Source organism: Pleurodeles waltl, chromosome 6 (assembly GCF_031143425.1).
Source record: "Pleurodeles waltl isolate 20211129_DDA chromosome 6, aPleWal1.hap1.20221129, whole genome shotgun sequence".
NCBI lineage: Eukaryota > Metazoa > Chordata > Amphibia > Caudata > Salamandridae > Pleurodeles > Pleurodeles waltl.
In genome coordinates, this window is record NC_090445.1 from 946,127,065 (window position 1) to 946,152,381 (window position 25,317).

The 25,317-nt window shown below is 42.4% G+C and overlaps 1 protein-coding gene across 2 annotated transcripts in view; it reads right to left on the reverse strand.

Moving 5' to 3' along the window:
* Positions 1 to 25,317, reverse strand: part of CFAP46 (cilia and flagella associated protein 46) — a 1,580,346-nt gene that overhangs the window by 1,069,919 nt on the left and 485,110 nt on the right. For both annotated transcript variants that reach the window (XM_069239769.1, XM_069239768.1), the window contains exons 20-21: positions 12,246 to 12,458; positions 2,104 to 2,314 (exon numbers count right to left, since the gene is read on the reverse strand). In XM_069239769.1, the coding sequence (XP_069095870.1) occupies positions 2,104 to 2,314; positions 12,246 to 12,458 (424 nt within the window). The remainder of the gene's footprint in view (positions 1 to 2,103; positions 2,315 to 12,245; positions 12,459 to 25,317) is intronic.

The window sequence follows — 25,317 nt, forward strand, 5'->3', positions numbered from 1 at the left end:
ACGTGGTCCCGCGACCTCCTCCTTGACCAGGTATGGTGACCTTCGGAGAGTCATGCCACCGACATCTACTGCTGGGCCGCCAGTCGGAATACAACTTCAAGTCGTGGTCTCAGTCTAAGCACCAAAGACATAACTGGTGGGGGTCACCAACATGGCACGGTGGCAAGCACCACACGGTTTGAACCCTATCTCCCTAGATGTCATATTCTGCACAGGCACAAAAAGTCTCGACAAAAGGGTCTAAAAAAGTTCTGTCAAAGAGGGTAGCTCCATTACGGATCTGCACTTTAACCGGCGCGGAAGGAAAAGAACTGACATACACGCGCCTGGGTGATGCCTTTAGAGGCGACTATGACATCACAGACTGCTCCAACGACACCACGTGGATCCGAACAATGCCACCCAAAGGCTTGAGCAAGGGTATTGCTCAGCAAAAGTTTCAGATTCCAAGGTGACACTAGGAAATTCTAAAGGTAAGGAACCTGCAGCTAGCAGTCTCTATCAGATTTATATGTATAATACACTTACCTAAAGGGGCTTCCAACCACCACTCTTCATTCAATGGTCGGTTCTTGTGTTATTCACATTTTGCTTCCATTCACTACAGCATACAGCATGGGGCAATGGTTCAACTTACTTCAGCCACTGGCTATCATGCATACCAGCAGCTCACACAAACTCTGAATATAAGCTCATGAGGGTGCTCTATCTTTACAACTCTAACTGCCTGTTATTCCTCCTTTCTATACGTCTTTCCTCATTCTTTCCTTCTTTCTTCCCTTTTTTCTTGTCTTCTTTCCTTCTTCCGTTCTTCTCTGCCTTCCTTTCTTCCCTTGTTTCTTCACCTTCTCTTACTTTCTTCCTTGCCTTCCTCTTTCTTTACTTCTTACCCTCTTTCCTTCCTTACTTCATACCTTTCTTTCCTTTTCTTCTTTTCCTTCCTTTTTTGCCTTATTCTTTAATTTTTTTGTTACCTTCTTTTCATGCCTCCCTTTTTTCTTTCCTTTCTCTTTCTTTCCTTCATCAATTCTGATTTTCTTTCCCAGAGGCAAGAGGCTGGCGGCCAATGGCAGACTGATTGGCTTTCTCTGTGTTAGCCAAGAGCTTTTTATTGTACTAAAATGATGTGTATAACAGTTACCTATAGGTGGTTTCAATCGGACTTCGTCCATTAGTCTGTGGTTGGGTTATTAACATTTTCCTTCAACCCACTCCAGGGATAATGTATCAGCCCATTTCAGCTATTTCCTGACTTTACCATTAGTTAACAGTTGCTGCCCTTTCACAAGGAGTGTTTCAACATGCAACATAGCTACCTTCAGTGCCAGGCAGGATCATGGGAATGTGTGTGTACGTTTTTTTGAGACCATACCAACACTTTTGCCTTTTGCTGATGTTTTTGTTTAGATTGGTGATGACCCGGCAGCTTCCTGAACAATACATTTTTACAAAAACAATGACAAAACAAAACGTGAATTACCAAAAGGCTGACGACCAACACCAGACCCATTGGCTTTGCCAATGCTTGTTAAATCTTAAATTGGAAAGCTATTGTGTAACATGAATTAAATAAAGATGAACGGCTATATATGCTCTGATATGTCTCTCCTATTTTGTGCATTAGAATCTGATGTTCTGTAAAACTGCTATCGATGACAGACATGCAGAACTGAACAATTAAACTATCAATCAAAACTATCAATAATACCAATTAAAATAATCATCTGACTTTATTTACAAACACTGTACTACTCACATTAGCTATAAAGGCGTCACTGATAACCACATAGGGCCGATATGCACTTTAAAATTTGGTAACTCTAAAGACAAACATCAACGCAAGCTCTGGGTGCTTAAATGTTGTCACTCTGAACCTCTCCATTAAGGCTACCAATGTACATTTCTAGAAATGTGTATAACTGCTTAAACATTGGCAAACAGAACATGTAGTCGAAATAAAATAAAATAAAAAATAAAACAGGCAGTTTCATCAGTATAAGGCACTTGGAAGTATAGTACACACACACTCCAAAGAAACGTAGTGCTTTTCACATATCAAAATAAAGCAATAGATCGACAGTGAAATAATAAAAAACACAATACCTCTAAAGCAGTTTTGAGACTGGGAAGTGCATTTGGATCAACGGAGAAAACGTGTACGACGTTTGCTTTGCCAGACCCCCGGGCAGCACCCTTTTTGCTTTTCTCTGCTTGTGGCGGTACTTCGAGCTTTTTCTGAGATGGCACTGGAATCCAAGGGACCAATAAACCCTGAGCTAGTGCGTTCGACAACATAACCAAGAGTACAGTATTCCTAAAGAAAATTATGGAAAAATCACCGATTAACAAATGAGTAAAACCTACCTAGGGATTGCCAAACTCCTGAAAATAAAGAGCACTCTCAACTGGTTGGAACGTGCAGACTGCATTTTATGCGACTTATGTGCAATGTAAACTTGTTGTTTGAACACTCATTTAGTTAACAATGTTAAACGTTGCATATATATTCGTTATTAAATACGTGTTTTAGCATGAATGTCTCTTATTTGTATGGTTACATTGCAGGTTAAAGCTAATCGGTGCTATTTTAATTCAGTTTGTTTTAGTGAGGGGGTTCGGTTCACAAAGCCATTTATTTGCGTACCTAATTAGGCACACAAACAGTAAGATTTGTAAATGCAATTTCGAGTCTGAAATTCATAAAACATGTCTGTACCTCGAAAACTGATTTACTAACATACATGTCATATTAAATCTGCTCCCATCGGAGAAATGGGCGTTTTAAGGGAACGATGCGAAAGCAAATTGGAGAATACACAAACAGGTGAGTTCAGAAATATTTAGATATTTTTTCGTCCCATTCTCACCCTTAATGCTAAAAGAGATGTACTCCTCTCATGGGCAAAAGTAATCCCCTATCCAAAGTGTGAATGGGGAGCCGCGCACATCCCCCAAATCGTTGAGGTAAAGTAAAGTGGTTTCTCCACTTTCCTGTTAAAAAAATAGCAACTGTAAAAATACTTTTCTAAAGCAGTTAGGCACACGTGTTTACATGCCATGTTTACGCATGGGTAAAATCCTAAGTCATGACCCTCCAGCTCCCCAAATTGTATAGTTTTTAAACTATTGATAAATAATTTTAAAATATATATAAATTTACTCCAACCGTAAGTGTAAATTTACATGGTTTTATTTTGTGAGCGTCACACCCCATTCGGGGGGGCCACACGGTCCTTCGACTTTTCACTACCCTGAGTTGAGCATGGAAAGGGTTACTTGGCACAGTTTGTAAAGCCATAATAGGTCAAACTTTAGGGCACCAGTGTCAAACAACCAGCCGTGGCCATCCTTTGGGGCTTAGGGGCCACACCCCCACACCTTTTGCCCCTCAAGAAGAGTTGTCTGTCAGGCTAAGCAAAGGTCTGCCTAAGAGACACTTCATTTTCAGATCAGGCAGCCAGGAGCTAGACATGCGCTATTTGCACAGGTTCCTGGCTGCCTGAGTTGAACTTTGCTGGGTCACCCTGTGGGTGTGACCTCCTCAGCATAGAAAATGATGCTTCAAGGCCTTTCACATCATGAGGAGGGGGAACGTCACTGATTGCTTCGAAGCTGGGCACTTCAATTTTAAGCTCTGAAGCTCCCAGGGCTGAATGTCAATCAGTGACACCTCGTCACAGGGTGGGGTGGGGTGGCGTCAGTAGTCTCACTGACCCCATCCCACTCTGTGACTAGTTGGGACTGCTGCCTTCCCTCATTGGCTGACCTTAGGTTAGTCAGTGAGGGAAGGCAGCAGTCCCAACCCTCCTCGGAACTCCGAGGCAGAGCTGAAGGTAAGTGTGTGTGTTTTTTTAAATGAATGTTTGGTGCATGAGTGCGTGTATGTTTGAATATTTGATAGTGTTGTGAATGGATGTGTGTGCGCACGTGTGTGAATGAATGAGTGTGCATGTGTGTCCCGCCCGCCCCCCTCCCTCCTAAAATTACCGACCGCCACGGCAAACAACTTCAATCACCACATGTGGGATCCAGGGACAGTAGAGTCTGGGTCCCAAGTGTGGTTATTTAAGTCCTTTGCCGCTGGTACAGTAAGGTCTGACATATTATGGCTTTACAAACTGTGCCAAGTACACACTTTCTGTGCTCAACTCTCAGGGTAGCGAGAAGTCAAAGGATTCTCAGGGATGAAGTGTGATCAGCAACAGTTTAAAACTCAACAGTCAAGCAGAAACAATCGATATGCTGCCCAGCCCAGTATTTACCTTAGTACTCAAAGTAATCAAGGCAAAAATTACTATGTCAATCCAATGGAGCATCGCTGCAAGATCATAAATCCAACTACAATGCCTTGTTAAGTCAGCCACTTGCTATGTGCCCCTTCCCACTTTTAGGAGTCCTTGTTTTGTCTACAGTTCTTCTCTGTTGGAGCCAAAGATACAAATTAAGCACTGTTGCAGTTTATAAGATTTCTATGCACTTGGAACGCTTAAGCAGCAGTGTGGAAAAATGTCTTTTTTGCATAGCCACGCCCATTTTTTGTGAAGTGCAGCTGCTGTTTTTTTAACACAGCACACTTAGGTACTGCTGTCCAGTCCCCAGTATGTGCGCACTGACCACTAAAGCTTGGGAAGTCCCCAATTGGCACAAAAGCCATAGTCTATGGTGTAAGAAAATACACAATGGCATAGAATGCCAAATGTCACTCTAGGCTGCAGCACCTTTAGTGCCATTCACAAGTCTGACAGGTAAAACATGTTTTCAGGCCTACGTGTGTTTTTTAAACCGGCACGGTGGCCTGTCAAAATAAATCTTTCGACAGGAGCTAAAACCCACCTTTAAATATTAACTAAGCAAATTGTAAGTAGGCCTTGTAGCCCACCAGTTAAGGTGCCTGGTACCTAAAACTGGATCACGTAAGAATTTAATGGTTGCTTTTTTTCCTAAGTAACTAGTCTACCAAAACTATTCACACTCTAAGAGATGTCGCTTGATTTGTAAAGAAAAATCTAAAGTACAATTAATGTGTTTATCCTGTATCTTTGGTTTGGAATAAGCTACATCGATAGTTCAACCACTGTTTTTACAATTTATTACAAATCCAAACCATTTGTGAATTGGGATTGTTACTAGCAGTAAAGGAAAAGTTACTTTTTAAAAGTTATACTCCCTGTGCCTGAAGTCCCTGCAGGCTAAATAGCATGTCGCTGCCTTCATCTGGCCTGTCAGTGCTGCTTTGATGAGGTGTGAAATAGTGTTCTCAGAGCAGACATAATGGCATAGGCTGGCAGGATGGCTTGGGGGAGAAATGTGACCCATCTTAACCTAAGCGGGCAGTTTAGGAGTGTCCAGAAACTTCACTAATGTTTAAGAGAACAGGGATAGAACTGTACTTGTATAATGTAGTGGTAATGGAAACCCTGGAGAAGAGGGGTCTTTAGATCCCAAAACACACCTTAGCATCCTGACTGGGCAAAGATACATAAACATCTATCTGCCAGATGAAGGAAATTTGAGGCTGTGAAGTTTGAATTTTCCGGTTAAAAGATTTTCCCACCAAAACTAACGCCTTCAGTGGAACTTTGTCCAACAGTGATCTGGATTCAAGAGGACTTCATCAGCCTGCAAATGCATCTTCCTGAAAGATTTTGACTTCCATAATAAAAGTCCAAGTCAGAAAGGAAAAACTTTGACTAGGTGACAGCTTAAAGTATCTGACCTCTGATCCATCATGGTTGGACTGAAATTAATCGTAGGTCATTGCCAACGGTGAACAGTGATTTCTGACTGCCATTTTACTTTTTCTTGCCATTTTTTGCCTTTAAATTAAAAAAATCATGTCTTCGGTCTCTGTCTGATTTTAATTATTTTGATGTAGTTCTTTTTAAAAATTGCTTATGGGATTTGTATTGAGTTGTTTCCTGACTGTTTTAGTGTTTCTAGATACTTGATACATTTTTCTAAGCTAAGGCTACCTCCTCTGTGCCCTACTACCACAGGCTTGGCCCAGGTTTAAATGATTGAAACTGTGATTTTGACCCAAGAGCATTATGAGATGTATTACATGGGTAGTAATCAGATCCTCCAAACCAATAACTCATTTTCTTAGAAAAAGTCACTATTGCCACAAAACACTATATGCTAGTTTGGTGCACGTCAAGCCCTGTTACGTACTCACATGGTGAACTGGTGCTGATACGCGCTCCTCTGGCTGGTACTTTTAGTGGCTTCTCCACTGACACAGGACCACAGAAGCTTTTTCACTTGGGGCTGAAGATTTAGGTTTGGGAGCTGGATCGCAGACCTTCTCAGGGGGTGACAATTCTGGCATATGCAGCCTCCAGGCAGAGATCCAAAAGGTGTTTGCTCCGGCCTCTGGGCAGAATCCACACTGAAGGGTGCTTCTTCTGGCAGTTGCAACTTCCGGGCCGGGATTAGCTTCTGCTTCAGTGACTACAGCAGCTTTTTTTTTTTTTTTTTTTAAATAATAAGTTACCTATGAATTCTTATCACCCAATAAGTCGGCTAAACACAGATTATAATTTATTTGCAAGGGTGTGGTCCCCACTTATCATTACTAAAGGGCAAACCCTGGTCCATGAAGATCAAAATGTTTTTAGCCCAACAGATTGTTGGCAGCGAATTCTCACTTTCTGATTCTAGGGATGGATTTTTTTCCAACCGTAAAGATGAAATGGCACTCATAATGTTCGATGCTGAAAAGGCGTTCGATTTGGTGAATTGAAATGCTCTGTTCTTTACTTTTAGTAGGCTCGGGTTTCCAGACTCAATTATTAATACGCTTAAGAATTTATGCCAGAGCACCGAGGGACGTGTTATAATAATTGCAAAAGAAGTCAGATCTGTTAAGCTCAACAGAGGCACTCGTCAACGGTGCCTGATGTTACCTACTGTATTTGCTTTATTTATCGAACCCCTGGCAGTAAGAATCTGCAGAGCTGAATCTATCATATACCCCCGATAGAAGGGATACCCAAGATCAAGCTCTTCACTGGCGATATGATTCCTTATTTGAAGGCAAAGAGGTCAAATATACCATATATCTAATTCAGGTATATATGAGGGTAGGGGGATATAAGATCAACCCGAGTAAAACTAAGTCTCTTTTATTCAATGCTCCATCTGTGGTCCTGCTCTAAGATCCACGGGATCTTAGGGTCTATGTATCAAACAAATATTCTGAACTGTTGATTTTTAATTATAAATCCATGCTAGATAAAGTTAAAATTCCTATTGGCCAGGTGGATGCTTCTTCCACTAACATTAATTGACAGTGTCTTTAGTTAAAACGTCCGTTTTGCCCTTATTCTTATTTCTTTTCTTTTATGTCCCTACTAAAATTAATAAGGCTTTCGTTAAAGGATTAGATTTTCTTACTATCAGATTTGAGTGGAATAGCAGAAATTTGCAGGTCAAGTATTCCATTCTCCAGCTAGATAAAGACCGCGGTGGACTGGCCTTACCGCTTTTTAGGGTCGAGCTTGCGTTGCATTCGCTCGCGCATGCGTATAGCAGCGAGACGCTTTAGTTATTAGAAAGGGACTCGGAGCCCTGTCGACGTCATGTCAGTGTGTTTGATTGGTTCGTGGGCTTGCCTAGTAAAATCTGCTTGCTTTCATTCGTGGAAGGCATGCACAAGTCATGCATTTTCCGGTGGTTAGCCCTCCTCGAGCGCAGCGACCAAGTACAGAAAACATGCGAGGCTCGCTGTTTTCTGTCGGATCGTGGACTACTTTTTCTCTATTTTCCTAGCGCGATTTCGCTTGCCAGAAGTCGAGCGCTTTACACAGTTAATTTCACTTTTTCGGGTCATGCACATAAAAGCACTTTTGCCGATAGATGAAAAGTCGGGGTAGGAGTTTACAACGCGATCAGCTCTAACATGAGCAAACGCGAGACCCGTTGCATTGCAAATGCTTGTTTTCTCTTACTATCAGGACGCATGGTCGGATACTATAGTTCGCAGGGAGAAGGATTCCAATGGACTTGATAATTTTTTATTAGCCAGATTGGCTCAAGGATCAGAAACAACTTGCCCGCTTTTTTAAAATTGCTAGACTACCAAAAAGGACGCGGTATAAGTTGTTAGTTGACCTGCAATTGGTTTAAAGTGCGTCTCTAAAGCAAGGTAGGTGCCGTCCTGTCACAGGTTTGTCAGGCTACGGGATTTCAAAACCCTAGGTCCACATATTTCCAAATCTGTGCTTAGTTTCTGGAATTCCCGTGGGTACCGAGTACTTAGCGCCTTTTATGTTAGAAATGGGCCATTAACGTCGAAAGAAATGCAAAAGCATTTAGGGTCAGTCTGCCATGGCTACTGCCACTTTTTCTTGCAGAATTCCTTACAAGTAGTTGCCTGGAAATGAGAGAATCGACTCAGGTTCGTGTTCAGTTATTAAAACTAACTGAATTGACAGGGATAGGAAACTGGTATAGGGCTTCGAGGAAATTCTCTGATTCGCCTTTGGTCAAGGACCATTTGTATAAGCTAAAGGAGGTAACTGGGTGTCAGGTGACACTGATGAATGGGAGCATATGTCTGTGGTGGGGTGTCAGTCTCTTATAGGAGCTAATTTAAAAAAAATGGTATTCCTCTCGAGATGAATAGCATACTACACCCCAAATGCAATTCATAAAATGTTTCCAATTATCCCAAAGGAGGGTTTTAGATGTGCACAATACGATAAAGGGGATTGGCTACATACAGACTTTTTATCTTTGCCCAAGCACATTACTTTCCATCTGCGGTTCTATTTGTTGCCTGATTTCGTATCCTCCAATATTCGAGGTCTATTAATGTTCCTACAGTTAAGATCTGGCTGGATAAATTACAGAGAACATGCGCCTTTCAGGAGGCATATGCTCAGCGGATTGGTATTGCAGAGTGGTATACAGCTGTCTGGGCACTGCGAGCCACGTCCCTGAACAGTACAAACTAGATATGCACTTAATTGTGGCTAGTGAGATGAAGGTCATGCTCAATTGCATGTCTGCACTTTACTGCTGGTAATGCGGTGTGTTTTTTTTAGCTCCAAGTTAGGGTAAAATAATCAATAGTGCAAATCAAACGTTATCAGATATAGATGCGCCTCAATTTGATGTACATGATTTTGAACTTGATTGTACGAGATTAATCCCCTTTTTCTATTTTAAGTTTATGTAATGGCAAGTGCAATGTCAGATTCATAAGCTGTGGGTGTGCCACACATTAAGTCAAGAATGGATAACTAATGAGACCTTTTTTCTGTATTTTTGATAGCCTAGTTATGGGGATGAGTATTCTACATCGATTCCACACGTATGCACTTTACTTGTTCCTACACTGCGGTTTTTCGCACTAAATGCATTTTTGGTTCTGTTGCACTTTTCCTGTGCACGGGCTGCTGTATTCTACAAGTGGTGTATTTTTGTAAACAATGTTATTCTGTAAAGCAAAATTGAAATATAGTCTTTAAATACTGCCTTTCTTGATAAATGCAGTTTATCTGTTCAATAAAATAAACACACATTAAAAAAAAGACTACAGCAGCTTTCTTCTCTGGATTCGCTTGGGTGGGGTGGGAATTGAAGGGAGGGAAGTGGTCAGCAGCCCAAAATCTTTGGCACTGCAGGGGTGTCACTTAACGTACAGTTCACTGTTAGGGCTATAATGGGAGCTACCTCATGACTCTGGCTGTCTCAAGCTTCGTTCCAAGGGCAGTCAGCAGTTTCTGGGTGGTCCTTATGCTGGAAACACAGATGGGACTTCTCCTTCAGGACAGCCTCCCCTCCGGTAGGGTGTGATAACAGTTTCCTTTGCTCTATGATCAAGCATACTGGCTTTTTGGTGCTAGTATGACCTTCAGCTTTTATAGTATGTTGTACAGATTTGAAGTGATATGCCCTTATTCCCGAGGAGACTAGTAGTAATGCAGACACCAGCCCATGTTATTACACCAGTTCTTACGGTATTCTACAGAACACATTTTTCCTTGGTCAAGAAGAACCTGGAGCTGGAACTAACTGGGGAAGTTTGAATCCCAATTGTATAGACATTTTCCAGACAAGGGCTATGGGTCTACTGTCTAAGATTTCAGAACCAATATGGATTGGTTCCCTTTCAAATATAATTTTCTTGCCGCTCCTCAGACACAGCCTTTGTGTGAGGCAATTGCTCCCACAGCAGGTAGCTATGATAGCAACTTTAAGCAAGAGTATCAAAAACAAAAAAGGTTACAATGAAGTGTGAGATGTCTACACTTGGCCGTCATCAGCCTTCCTGAAGCAATATTTAGGGGCAGACAAAAAGGTCAGGTGGTTCCTAGAAACTTTCCCATCTCGAACAACAGAAATCAGAAATTGCAGCCCCCTCTATTTACCCATACCATCTATCTAATGGAAATGTTCTAGAAAAACTAATCTGCAGTCTTTTGCTAACAAGATCTTCAATGAATTTCGAAGGAAAACCCTGTCTCTATCCTTCCTCCATTTAATATCTGTAGTCTCTACCTTCCAGCGACAGAAATGCAGGAAATACACTTGCACTGTCTTTGAAGCTGTCCTCGTCCTCCACCTTGTGCCATGCTAAACTACGGGAACTGAAAATTGATCCTACTGGCACTAATACTACGATTCATACAACACACACACATTATGACACAGAGTGAAAGATCTGGTCATACTTAACATAAAAAAAACACAGGATGCAGCCATCACCACTTTATGTAATGCACCAGTAGTGCATTAACACTGCCCAAGCCAGCTACCTTGCCTATCACTCATTGACTTTATAGTTGTTTTTTTACTCTGTACAGTGCTCTGCTGCCTTTTGGCTAGACTAGCAATAAAAATACCATTTACATATATACAGTAGTCCAGCGACCAATATGGGGGTACATGTAGAGTACCCTACTAGGTCACAGAACTGGTTCTGGGACCTCGCATTACCAGGGACAGGCGTAAGCTTCTGTGCATATGCTAGATTAGAGTGATGCCAGGGTCAAAGTAAAAAGTCAGAATATCACTTTCAGAAGCAGTCGGGTAGTTAGGAAAGGTGTGCACGCCTGTTAACCATGCAGGCGACATTACTGTCAGAACAATGAGCCTGACCTTAGGAGTCATCTCACAATTATACTTCTTCAAACATGCATTTCGAATAACCAAACAGGATTAGGGGATGCCATTTGTAAACCTTTCTCTAGAAAGAAATAGTACTCCATATTAAATCCAGGTTAGGGGTGTTTTCTAGTTGGCAGAGCAGTTGAACAGCCCTAAATAGGCATATTTAAAACAGTTCAGGTGTGTTTTATAGTTGGCAAAGCAGCTGAACAGCCATAAATAGGCAGTTAGCCCACACAAATAAACGTGTGGTATAAATTACACATTTTGAAGTGGAGAAACCATAGCCTTGCATTAGCAGAGCCTCAGGTTGGCTCCGCTGGCACAAACCAACTAGTAAAGGAAGGAGGGCTAAACATGTTGCTGCTCTACATTTCTCTCAGTTTATAGTGGAACCGCTGTTGTAAATGGTACAACTCTCTTCAAATGATTGCAATGATGTATGCCCATGCAGCAAGGACAGTACAATAACTATATGCCCCATTTCTTGCACAGGCATACATTATGTAATCCAGCCCAAAGTGTCCCATTTTGCATGATTGATTGTTTTAGAAAAAAATTCAAAGGTAAAATATTTCTTCCTTAATGTGCTCATTAATAGGGAGATCTGAAAAGATTTGAACCTAAAGAACATCAAAAAAGAGAGAATAAGGAATTTAGGGCCATATGTACAAACACATTTTCCCATAGACACAGAATATAGTGGAACCGCTGTTGTAAATGGTACAACTCTCTCCAAATGATTGCAATGATGTATGCGTCATGGCCTAATATCCATGCAGCAAGCACAGTACAAAAAGTATATGCCCCATTTCTTGCACAGGCATACATTATGTAATCCGGCCCAAAGTGTCCCTTTTTGCATGACTGATTGTTTTAGAAGGTAAAATATTTCTTCCTTAATGTGCTCATTAATAGGGAGATCTGAAAATATTTGAACCCAAAGATCATCAAAAAAGAGGGAATAAGGAACTTAGGGCCATATGTACGAACACATTTTCACATAGACACAGAATGGGTAAAACCCTTTGATACATCTGGCCCTTAGTACATTTTCGTTGACACTCATAATCCGTTTTGTAACAGAAAAATAATTAAGAGCGATAACTTCTGTTGTTTGTTAAACTTACCCATTATGACCAGTTTCTTTCATGGCATTCAGCAGGAGCTGCAGGGTGTTTACAAGTTCTGCTTGTCTTCCTGTACGTATTAGGTGTTTATTGTGATTTAAGACATAGACCACAGCATTATGGGTTATCCATGCCTCTGCTAACTCAACGCCAAGTTCTGCTGCTTTCAAAAAATTCTCTGTGGCATACTGGGACAATTGTTTTATCCAATCTCTATAAATATAGTTTTATAGAAAGAAACAATTAATATACTTAAAACAACAACATATGAAGTACACTCAGCCCTTCTGGACAGAGCACACCAGAGCAACAATGGATATAAAAATCAAACTGTTCATCAGTGTAGCATTTGCAAAATATGTTCTTTATTTTCATTACAAGCGTGCAAACACAGCCAAGCTTTGGCCTAATTCACAAAGCCAGGTTTCCAAAGTCAGATATTTATTTATCCCATCTCAGAATTAGATCTACGTCTTTTTGGAGACCTATTCAAAATTCCAGAATTATTTCTTGATATCTACGAAAGCCGATAAGTTTCCAAGTAATTTTTGGATCCGAACTGGTATATTTTTTCGGTAAACATACTCATGTAGCATGATTTACATGCAAATTTGAATTATATACATGTTTGACAATAGTTCCACAATACCGTCCTTCACTTTTGTCCTGGTTAAAAAAAAAAAAAAAAAAAGATAACATTACCTTCACGGTGACTTCATTCAGTCTATTAGATATCTCCTATCCATACGCCCCCTACTTGTTCTCATCTTGAGAAACAATGCTACAGTGGGAGTCTGGGTTTAGACCAATGGCTGAACCTCAGTGGGAGGGTATCGATAATGGGGGAAAAAGCACGGAGACTAAGTAAGGTGACTTCATAAAAGTCACTTTATCCTAATGTAACATCATGGAACCCTCTGTTAGTTTATGTCCGGGCAAAAAACGTAAAGAAAAAACTTCCTAACCAAATCTTGCATTATTCTTAGACGAAGCTTCAAGAGCGTAGTGCTGGCAGAATGTGTGCAAGGCAGCTCATGTACACTCGGTATGTGTCTGACAGAAACAAGACTATAGAATGCTATGCCTGTCGGATTTGCCCTAATGGAGTGTGAGATGATACCAGGTCGGGGTCGGGTCTAGGCAAAGTGTAGCAATGCATAATATACAGAATTATCTGTCTGGCAATGAAGAACGTAGCCGGCGCTCAACTGACATAATTACCTTCAGATCACAACAAGTAATGAATGTGAAAACCTATACTGGGGCAAACGGTAACACAGGTAGCCCCTCACATCTAGATGGTTACCTCGTTACCCATGTTACCTCAGTTGGAGTAACAAAGGAGAATGGGAGAAATAATATATTCATTCAAACAAAACCCCAACAGCATTTTGGGAATGAGGAAAAGATGATCAGAAGAACCACCCTATCCCTACATAACACATTAATTAAAGGTTCAATTGAGAAGAACATATTTAATTAAAAAGTTTAATGTCACAGGAACCCAGCATCTCAAAATGTTTTTGCACAATGCTGCGCAGGACACATCAAAGTCCCAAGAAGCACAGGATGTCTAAAGGGAACAAACTTATGTCTTAGTCTAATCATGTGTCTCTTCACTGCCTAAATAGCCAAGGAGAAGGATTCTCCAGCATGTTCCAGTGTATATTTTGCCAGCCATGTGGTGGGAGAAAGATATGGCATATTTCAATGAACACATAAATCAACTTATGGCCTTGGCTAATGCCCCACTATGGAGCTCTAATCATTCGCTATTACACTGCATTCTGGTACAGTACTTCCTGGCAGCCACTAGGACCTTCAAGTTCTCATTAGAGCGTAGTAGTGTTGTAAGGATTGCTCAAAAACTATGCACTTAAGGTCACCATCCAAAGCAGGAGGAGAATGCAATTTCACTGGAAAACATGGGGTATGTCACGGAACCAGTCTTGACACAGCAAACTGTGCTCTCTGATCTTCTGGAGGGCACTCAGTATCTGAAGAGTTGAAGGAAAGGTATCCGGGAGTATCCCAATCTAATATCAGGACATGCCCTATGGGTTCAGACCAACTATTCATCTAAGAGGACACTTAGAGGTCAGATGATTTTGAAAAGAGTATGTGGATGCTGATCCAAGACCTTAACGAGTCACTCATTTGATGAGTGGAGTGTCTTGCTCAGGCTGACAGCTCCTGCATTGTTGAGCTACACAACGTGCGAGACTAGCTGAACATACCATGATACCACATTTGCAACAACAAGGCTCCTACTAGCACACGGAGCTGTGAGGAATGTGTCTGTGTCTTCTCAGAGGGCAGTGGTGTTGCTTGTGTGATTCATCATTTGTGAGCTTATCAACGGCAGAAAGGCTTTCATAACTATGAAAATGGCCTTCATTTATAACATGTTTAAGGCAAGGAATAATCTAATATATTTCACAAGGCGCTAAAGGAGAGTTCCACTCAATGTGTCTCCGAACCTACTCTGAGGAGTCAGAAATCAATCCCACCTGTAGACAAGGCAGATGGATTCTGCATCTTTGCTAGTAGGCAGATAACTATTACTTATTAGGATTTTAGCAGGACTAAGTGAATAGGGATGTGAAATGAAATGTAATTGGGGCTTATCTAACATTTGTCCTGGAATGTGTAATAGTTACTGAGCTATTGATAATATTATAATCTTTCAAACGCATATGTTTTTCGGACTAATGTAGAAGAAGTAATCATGCAGTGCTTAATTTGTGCTTGTTGTTTCCGGTGCTGAGCACCGGCACTTATTTTTCCGGGGCGGGGCTTATTCTTCTGCCTCAAGCATTTGCTGCAACCAAAAGACACAAATGGGAAAGACAGAGGAAGAGAACAACGAAAAAGCGTCACAAAGGGAGAAAGTAGAAAGCTGCAAGGGTGAGCTGAAGGGGCAGGGGTAGGGTGTATATGGATTGAAGAGGCCCGAGATGGCTTTAGGATTACGCTGCCTCAGTATTCCGTGTTCACACATTTAATTGCAGCAGCAGGATGTTTAAGTGAAGGGCTGTGGGCATCGGCACCTTTTTATTTACAAATTAAGCACTGTGATCATGTAGTGTCAAACGGCAACTGGTGTGTATGCATACAAATTTTGGGGAACCTATGGGGCTCTTTGTAACAAATGCACATGGAAGATTTGATTTTCTTGCAGGTTTTGTCTGACACTAACACTCCCCGCTACCTGGATATAACTTAGAATAGAAGCAGTGAGGCAAATGCCGGTTTTCACCCTATTTGAAAATGTCAAAATGTCCTTTTGGGGCTTCGGAAAGCTCCAGGGAGTGACCTCAATAATTTAACAATTGATTCACATAGATGTTTGTTTGCAGCATACTATCTCAAAGCAAACATTGACCCTCTACTGAATTCAATCGAATACCATCATCCTCTATACTTAAAGGGGTTGAAGTGTACCACCGAACTGTGGTTTTTATCAATACCTTCCCTAATTTACTAATGTCATTCATTTACAATAGTGGAAATATAGCCATTCTTGAGTAACATAATATCTGGTTAGGCCACTCATAATCAGTGGAATCCTCAAAATGTATAGACTCTCTATCAACCTCGGACTCACACAATTAGAAGCCCAACATACTCAATGCTGGTCATAATCTAAATTTAATTTTGGCAGACTGCACACAAATGTTTTTTTTTAAACTCCTTACATTTTGTCTGGTTTGATCAAGCAGCTATGCTTTTCATTTGGGCTCTCCAAAGGCTTCGAACACAGCCTTCTTTACACTTCAAATTTCCCAGAAGGAATAGTTACTTACTGGTAACTCCTGTTCTCTTGTAGGGAAATTTCCATGATAAGTCATAAGTCCTTAATAGTCCGGCCCACGTGTGGGGACCCCTAAGCAGATGTTCAGTATGTGTTCCTAAATGGAAATTTTAGCCTTTCTTCAGTAAGGCCTGCAAAGACATAATGCAGCCTGTATATGTAGGGTGTATTGGCTCAATTCTTCATCTTGAAATTAAAATAGGGCAAATTTTCGTGAAAATGTTTCATTTTATATGTTTTAGAAACAGAATAAATCTTCTTCACACACCCCTTTTGTAATGATAGAGATGAGGAAGAGCAGGGCAGAGGAGACTCATAGGCTGCAATTACATGGCTAAAATAGAGACTGTGCCTTAAAACCTCGGAGATTACCTCTATTCCATCATGCTCAGCTGGTGGCAGTAGCTCCAGTTCTTTTTGAAGGCTACCTGAAACTTATGAAGACCGCAAAATTACCTCTGATTACTCCAACAGAGAGGAGGGCAGGTTGCTTAAAACTTATCATGGAATTTCCCCTACAAGAGAACAGGAGTTACAAGTAAGAAACTATTCCTTTTCTCATAGGGGATTTCCATGTATAGTCATAAGCACTAAAAAGAGTAGCAAGCCACTCCCTGAAGCTCACAGTGGAGGAGAAATAGGAGCTTATTGGAAGATTAGGCAAACAGATTTCTAAGAGAAGCCTGTCTTACTTGAGCCTCAGGTCTAGCATCTGAGTCTAGACAGCAATGTTAGGTGAAATTATGTGCTGATTCCCAGCTGACAGCCCTGCAAATTTCTGGAATCTGGATGTTACGAAGTAAAGCAGCAGTAGCTGCTTTCCCTCTCGTGGAGTGTGCTTTAGGTTTAGCTAGTAGGCTTTTATTAGCTTTTTGAAAGCACAATAAAATTCAAGAAACTATCCGTCTAGAGATGGATTGTTTGGACAAAGCCAAGGCAGTGCATACTGGGCCATAGTTAATAAACAATTGGTCTGTTCAGCGAATATTTTTAGTTTTATGAAGATAACATTTCAGAATCGTCCTAACATCTCAGGAGTGGAGAGACCTTTCTGCTGGAGTAAGGATTCTGAAAGAAAGTAGGCAATGATATGGTTTGGTTTACATGAAAGTCTGACACTACTTTAGGAAGTAATTTCGGATGAGTTCTCATAAACACGTTGCTAGAATGAAAGACACTATATGGTTCATGAGAGGAAACTGCTTGTATCTCGCTAACGTGGCAAGCTGAAGTTATCGCTACCAGGAAAGCTGCCTTTCTACATGAGATGTTGTAGGGAAGCCTTATGGATGGGTTGAAAGGGATCTCTCATAAGGCGAAAAAGCACTATTTTAAGTTCCCAAGGAGGTGAGGGTCATCTATTGGGAGGAAAAACCTATTTCAAACCCTCTAAAAATCCTTTATGGCTGGGATTGGAAAAAAGAGGTTTGTGATGGACATTTCCTGTAGGCAGTAAGAGCTGCCAGGTGAACTTTTATTGTAGAGAACGGCAAGAAAGATCTAGCCAAATGTATAAGATATGGCAGAATCACATCTTCTTGGCAAGTAGTGGGATCCACGTTCTTGGAGGAACACCAGATGCAAAATCTCTTCCACTTGAAGGCATAGGCAGAGCGAGTGGAAGGTTGCTTAGCCTCCTTGAGGATCTCCATGCTGTCTTGTGGCAAGTTTAAGTGCCCATACTGCACTAACTCAGGAGCCATGCTGCCAAATTCAAGGAGGAGAGATTGGGGTGTTCATCTGGTCTCTGAACTTGGTTAGTAGGTCTGGTCTGCATGGCAGCTTGAAATGTGGACTGAGCGACCAGTGAAGAAGTTCCGGGAATCACCAATGCCATGGCCACTCTGGAGCAATTAGGATCATCTTTGGGCTGGAATGGGACAGCTTGATCACGACTGCCTGGACCAGGGGTATTGGTGGAAGGGCGTAAGAAATTTGCCGGACCAGCTGATCCACAGAAGCATTCCCTAGTGTCCCTGGATGGTAATACCTGGATGCAAAGTCACTGCATTTTTTGTTTTCTGGTGTGGCAAACAGGTCTATAGAAAGGGATGCCCCACTATTGGAAAATATTTTGAACTACGTCCTCGTGTAAGACCCACTCATGGTTTTCTTCAAAAGATCTGTTGAGAGAGTCTTCTTGGACATGCTGGACTCCTGGTAGGTGAGTTGCTATTATGTTTAGGTCCCTGGCCAAGAGCCATTTCCAAACTGCCTAGGCCTGTAGTGACAAGGCCCTTTATCTGGTGCCCCCCTGTTTGTTCAGGTAATACATGGTGGTTGAATTGTCCATTTGAACTAACAAGGTATCGGTAGTGAATGATGGATGGAAGGCTTTGAGAGCCAGATGTACTGCATGGAGTTTGAGGAGATTGATGTGGTACGTCATCTCCCTCTGGGACCAAGAGCCTTGAATCTGGATAAGGAGTCCACATGGACCACCTCCAAACAACAAAGCCTCCGTTACAATTGTTTGAGCAGGGACTTGTTGGATTAAGAAAGAAGCAGGTGGCCATCGAGCCTAGGAGAGATGAGACCTCCCATGCTGTTGGCTGAGGATTTTTCTTGAAAGCCTGACACTTTTGATGGATCGATAAGCATCCCTCCTCTGAAGGATACACCTTTAAGTGAATGGTGTAGATGGTGGCCGCCAAGTAGTGTAACATCTGTGCTGGTGTTGACGTTCACTTTGTAAGATTGACTTGAAGACCCAATCAATGAAACAGATGGCACATCCAATTGAAAAGTGGTCGCCTTTATGAACTAATTGTCTAGATAGGGGTAGATGAAGATTCAGGGGGTCATTCTGACCCCGGCGGTCAAGGACCGCCGGGGCCGGGGTCGGCGGTAGCACTGCCAACAGGCTGGCGGTGCTCCGCCGGGCATTCTGACCGCGGCGGTACAGCCGCGGCCAGAAACGGAAAGTCGGCGGTGCGTGTGCTGCCCATGGGAATCCGCCATGGCGGCGCAGCTTGCTGCGCCGCCATGGGGATTCCGACCCCCTCACCGCCATCCTGTTCCTGGCGGTTCCGCCCGCCAGGAACAGGATGGCGGTGAGGGGTGTCGTGGGGCCCCTGGGGGCCCCTGCAGTGCCCATGCCAGTGGCATGGGCACTGCAGGGGCCCCCGTAAGAGGGCACCACTTTGAATTTCACTGTCTGCATTGCAGACAGTGAAATTTGCGACGGGTGCTACTGCACCCGTCGCACATCCTCCACTCTGCCGGCTCCATTCGGAGCCGGCATCCTCATGGAGGGCTGTTTCCCACTGGGCTGGTGGGCGGCCTTTTGGCGGTCGCCCGCCAGCCCAGTGGGAAACCCAGAATAACCGCGGCGGTCTTTTGACCGTGCAGCGGTATTCTGGCGGTTCCCTCCAGGCGGGCGGCTCCCGCCGCCCACCGGGGTCAGAATGACCCCCTCAGTGTTTTCTTAGATGAACTTCCACAACAGTCATGCATTTGGTTGCTGACTTGAGGCTGAATGGAAGAGCTGCGTATTGATAATGTTCGTAACCTAGGAGGAACGTGAGAAACTTCTGATTCTCCCTGGTGATGAGAATGTGGAAGTATGCATCTTGAAGATAGATGGAGCAAAGTTTCTCCTTCCGACTCCATTTGTTGTGACTTGGAGATCGAAAATGGGTCTGAATTTGTGTTTGTCTTTTTTCGATAGAAGGAAGTATCTGGAGGAAATACCATTTCCCGCGTTGACTGTGGGGTACGGTTTCCAGTGCCTTCATTTGTATCAAGATGTTGACTTCTATCCTGAGCAATTCTAGATGTGAAGTGGATGGTTTTCGTGGAATGGACAGAGGTGGGGCAGTAAATCTGAGAAAGTAACCATTCTTGACAATATTTAAAAGCCAGGCGTCTGTTGTGATACGTTGCCACTCTTCCATATAAAATGTGATGCTTCCCCTACTGGAGTGGATAACAGGAGAAGGGGGGAAAAAGAACTCAAGGTTTCAAAGCTGTTGTTTGTTTTGCACCTTGGATGGGCTGTTGTGAAGAATGTCCTCTTGTTTGTTTGCACTGCAGCTGGCAGAATCTCTGAGATTGATGTTGCTGGGATCTACGTGGGAGCCAATGAGGGGTTTGAAGCGTCTTAGAACAAAACCTACGCTGATAGGGTTGGTATGACTACCGTTGTTCTCTTGGTTTTTCTGGAGCCACAGCTTTTAACATGTCCAATTTAGCCTTAATCCTTGCTATCTCATCAACAGCTTGACTGCCGAACAGAGTGGTACCTTAGAATGGCAAATTTTGAATGCGGTGTTGCGCTTCTGCCTTCAGGTATGTTAGTTGGAGCCAAACGAGTCTCTGCAAGTTAACTCCATGGCAATAGCTATGAGAAGCAATGATGGATGAATCCATAGCCGCACTTATGATCTGGCTGGGAACCATTGCACCCTCATTTATGATTTCTAAGAAATCTTCTTGCTTGTCTTTTGGTAGATGGTCGGGGAATTGTTGGATTGAATCCACAGTGCACAGTCATACCTTCCCAAGAGAGCTGTCGCACTAGCTGTTTTCATTGAAATGGCCGCAGTACTACAGACTTTGCGGCCGGTTGAATGCAACTTTTAACTCTCCTTATCTGGAGGAGAGGAAGATGATGGAGAAGTGGAATGGACTTTCTTTGCTGCTAAAATAACAACAGAGTTGGGCGGAGGATCAGCATGAAGAAATAATGGGTCTTGCTCTGGAGGCCTGCATTTCTTCTGAAGCCTGGATGCAGCAGGCTTGATGCTGGCTGGTGTGAAGAATAAATCGACTGCTGGTTCAAGGAGACCTGGTACCAATGGAAGTAATGGCCTCGTAGCTGTACGCTGAGGTAGCGTCTCAAAACTTAGCAATGTGGACGGTGCGGGGGCCGACATCGGTACATTAAGCATTGTAGCAACATGAACTAGAACCTCTTGGAAGGTATTAATGTCATCCACTGGAGAGGCATGAGATGGGGGTGAGTTCATTAAGTAGGAGAATAGTCTCTTGTGGAAGAGGTGGAATAATCAGAACGCTGTCTCCCGGAACTTGATCTTGTTCTATGTTGAGAACCATGACTCTGGTGTCTTGACGTAGTAGAGGAACTTCTCGATGTATATGACGGGAATAGTGGTGCGATCTGGAATGCGTTGGTGTTCTAGGAGCTGGTGTTGTCCTGGGGACTGGAGAAGGCAATACCCTCGGAGGTGCTGTTAGTTGAGGACGCACCCGAGGTGGTTGCGGTAGAGGTGTTGATGGCGTAGGAGTTGTAGCTTGAGAAGGAGATGATAGCGGTGGTGATTGAGATGGAGGAATCACCAGGGAAGGTGACGAATCGGAAGAGGAATAGATTCTTCTTCTCTTCATTGTCTCTCTCCTTGATGTCAACAATGACCTCTCCCATCGACGTTTGGTCCTCAATGTCGATTGCCCGCAAGATCCTGGCAGCAAACCAGCACTTCTCGATGACGAGCAACTTCTTGACCTCATTCGCATGAGGTGAGGTCGCAGCATGTAATCAATACTTATGACTCTACATGGCAATCACCTACGAGACAACTTCTGTTTCTATTTTAAAATCATTCCTTCTCTTTTCTATTGTTTGTGGATCCTAGTTTTGATGCTGCAGCTCCCCATTAAAACTGTTCACAGTAGACACCACTGTCACTCCACTGAAATTCACTGACTAAGGAAGAGAAAGTATAAGGCTTCTGAATAACTCTGGAGATACAATTATTCTATAGCTACTTGTGAATCTTTTAATACTGAACTTAGAAAACATAAAAAAATAGTGACATTTTCCAGAGCCTCAAAGTATGCCTCCAGGGTTTCTTGTTCAACTAACTCACGAAATAAAATCTTTAAATATTTCAAATCATCAAAAGAGAAATGAGGGTAGTAAGGGTGAGAGGCGCCGCACCTCTAGGCAGTAAACAAATAGTTTTAACAGAGTAAAGAAGTACGAGCAAAGTCCAGTGCAAAACGGCCCAGTGCCTTACTACCCGGGAGTACCCTAGAATAAAATGGGAAAAGATGGCCACAGCACACAGAAAGTAATGTCCAACAGTAAAGCAAGAATAGATATTCCTGGTGTCGTTCTGTAGGTTGGGAGAGGTATGAAGTTGAAACGAGTCTCAAATCCTGTTTGCAGATGGTCACGAGATCGTGTAATACATTACACGATCTCGCGACTACCTGAAAGCTCACCGCTACTCTTCTTCCTGGTTATGATTACAGGCTTATCAGGGCCTCCTCTATCTGCATTATCACACAAGCTTTCTACCTACGTACCTGTAGCTGCCTTGGCGCAGCCATACTAATTACAGCTTTACCACTATACTCAGCCCACTCAACTGATCACAGAGCAACTTCGCTACTAAACATCACCACTTACTCACTTTGGCCAGCTGCCCCAGCCTTGATGAAGTCACCTGTGTGACGAAACACGTGTTGGCTGTATCTCCACGATGACTCAATGATTTCTAAACACCTACAAATAAAGACACCATCTGCAAACAGGATTTGAGACTCGTTTCAACTTCATACCTCTCCCAGCTTCAGTTTCCTGGTAAATAATGTAATTCTTGTTTCTGTTCAATCTTGCTTTCAGCCATTGCACTGTACTGAAGCAGCCATGCTGTTAATATTCTTTGCATTGTTCCCACTAGATCCATCAGCAGTGTTTAATACTGTTTCAACATTCATCTCTGAAGGTGGTCAGCCCCTTTAGTGAGTCCCTCAGGGCTCTTCCTTAAGCCGAACCCTCCTTAACATATAGGTTCTTCCTACCTCTAGGTTAGGTGACGTTCACCTGTTTTTCTCCATCTGCCTCCCTTATAAACCTATTCTGTGTCTCCCTTCTTCCAGACAGTCTGTGACTGAGGCATTAATTTTGTCAAGGCTTGACTACTCTAATTCACTATATTTCCGACTTGAGGCTGGTAAAACAGTTTCTATCTCTAGAGATTAGAGAATGATGCTCCAAGTCTTGTTCTCAGCCTTCCTTGCCATGCCCACCTTTTTAGTTCCCAATGGCCTACCGTCTCCAGCTATATCATCTTTAAGAGCATGCGCCTTGTCCCTCCTCTTTTCCATAAATTCAGGGCCTGGTAGCTGCATCACATTTCAAACCTCCCTCACCCTCTCGTTTACTTCTGATCATTCTTCTTCTTGTGCTGATCTTTCCATCCTTCAAGGAAGCATAAACGGGAGGCCGTCGCTTTCACTTTATCGGTGCAAAGCACCTGACAGGCCCATGGTCTCCATCTTTTATATAGATACTTACCTTGCGTTTGATAAAGCTGTTAAAACCTGGGGTTTCCCCCATGCCCTTGTCATTTAATTTCCTTAACACGTCGATCTCTTTGTTGCAATTAGCAAGTTGTTACATATTTGAGCGCCTACAAAACTCATACTCTTCAATGTAAACCAAGAAGCAGATACAAAGAACAGAGATGAAGCATTAGGAGATCTACTTTGATCCAAAGGTTATATAAAGGGGGTTGGTTGAACCAGAAACAACGTGAGGCATTCGAGATTAGACCTGAAAACTGAACTTAACTTTCATTGACGAACCTGTGACTATCAGATATTTACTAAGAAAGGTAGATGTGGTGGCAAGCACAATAGTGCTTTGATCCAGAAGGTTATTCGGTGTGATATGGGTTAATTAATAGTGTATTAATTACACGATATTACACTAAGCTCTGCACTTTTTAAGCACAGCTAAAGAGTAAATAATGAATCATTCCATAGACTTACCTTTCTACAATTGCAAAAGAGGGAAATATTCAAGGATTACCAGAAAACAAAGGTAGTACTCAACAAGAGGAAGCACAGCCGTTGCGAGGATACCCTTAAGAAAGGATCAATATAACAGTGCTCATATTAAATGTCCATCATGTGTGTAGAACACATTCTGTGGAAATCTGGCCGTGGAAAGTACTATGTTAAAATGTTTTATTTCTCTTGCACTCACGTCCCCCCTCTCGCCCATCTCCCTTTATTCGGAACGACAGAGTGCCCCACGTGCATATGTGACCACTGAACCAGATTCACCTTCTGTCTGGAAACCAGATCGGAAGCGCCATTCGGGCCTCCTGGTGTTAATCTGCACTGACAGGCACTTGCTGTGTCATGTCACACGTCAAATGCAGCCTTCGCTTGAGATTATATGCTCTCCTGCCAAAATGCTGCTCAGCCATACAGTTCCATAGATTGCATTCAGGAAGATTGTCTTTAGATCCAGGAATACTGGAATCAAGTAAAAATAAAAGGGAATTAGAAAGTTGTGTAGAGTATTTTACTAAACTTGTGTGATGTTGTGAGCATGTCTAGAGTTCAACGTGTAAAATCATCCACTGTAGGCTGGGCCATATAAGACTTCAATATATGCTGACCAAGGTTACCTATGAGGTACCAGAGAAGTGAGACTCCACCTTTCCCTCTACCCTGACTGACTCTCCCTTTTAATGTTCTCCAAATCATTGTCAACCGGATTGGCTGTACAATATAATTTTATGTGGAGCTAGGGCAGCACGGAAGTTGGGGGTTCCAAAGTATATACAGGACAGTAATTAGATTGCATATTTTTTTAAAAGGCAATATTGCATCCCTAAACTGGCATTGTTTTTAAATTAATTGCAATATCATTTATGGACGCGATATTTTATGAAGCCAACAGATGTCTTTGGTTTACAGTAATATTGTTCCTGATACTCAGCACAACTAAAAAAGAAATAAAGTATAACCTCTCTAATGTACTGCTTCTGTTGACAAGGTGCAAGTCCATAGTTCTGGTCGGCACCTGACTCCATTAAAAAAAAACCTTTTCCTCCTTAATAGCTCTGCCACCATTTGACCAACGTGCTCGAAACTTGGGAGACGTAGTTAATCACTCGATCCTTCAGCAAGTGCAACATTTGGTGCAAGCTGGTGAACGGTTTAAAAGCTACAAGTTGATCAAAAGACAGTTCACTTTTTCAGATAACAAGGGTTTTCCCGTACAAACATTTCGCCACAAATATCTCTAAAACCACAAAAGGAAAGTTCACCACATTTTAATGGGAAGGCTTCCTCTGCATTTTGTGTTTCTTCTTGGCTGGTTTGGTGAAGTTGTATGTCCAGCCATTGTGGAGGAAAAGGCAACAAGCTTTGTCAATTTGGCCTTGACAATTAGGTGACATTTATTTTTAATTTATTCTATTTTTTATTGCAAGAATGTGCCACAAAAAAAGAAAAGAAATAAAGAAAACATTGAACTTTCTACGTGTGGGC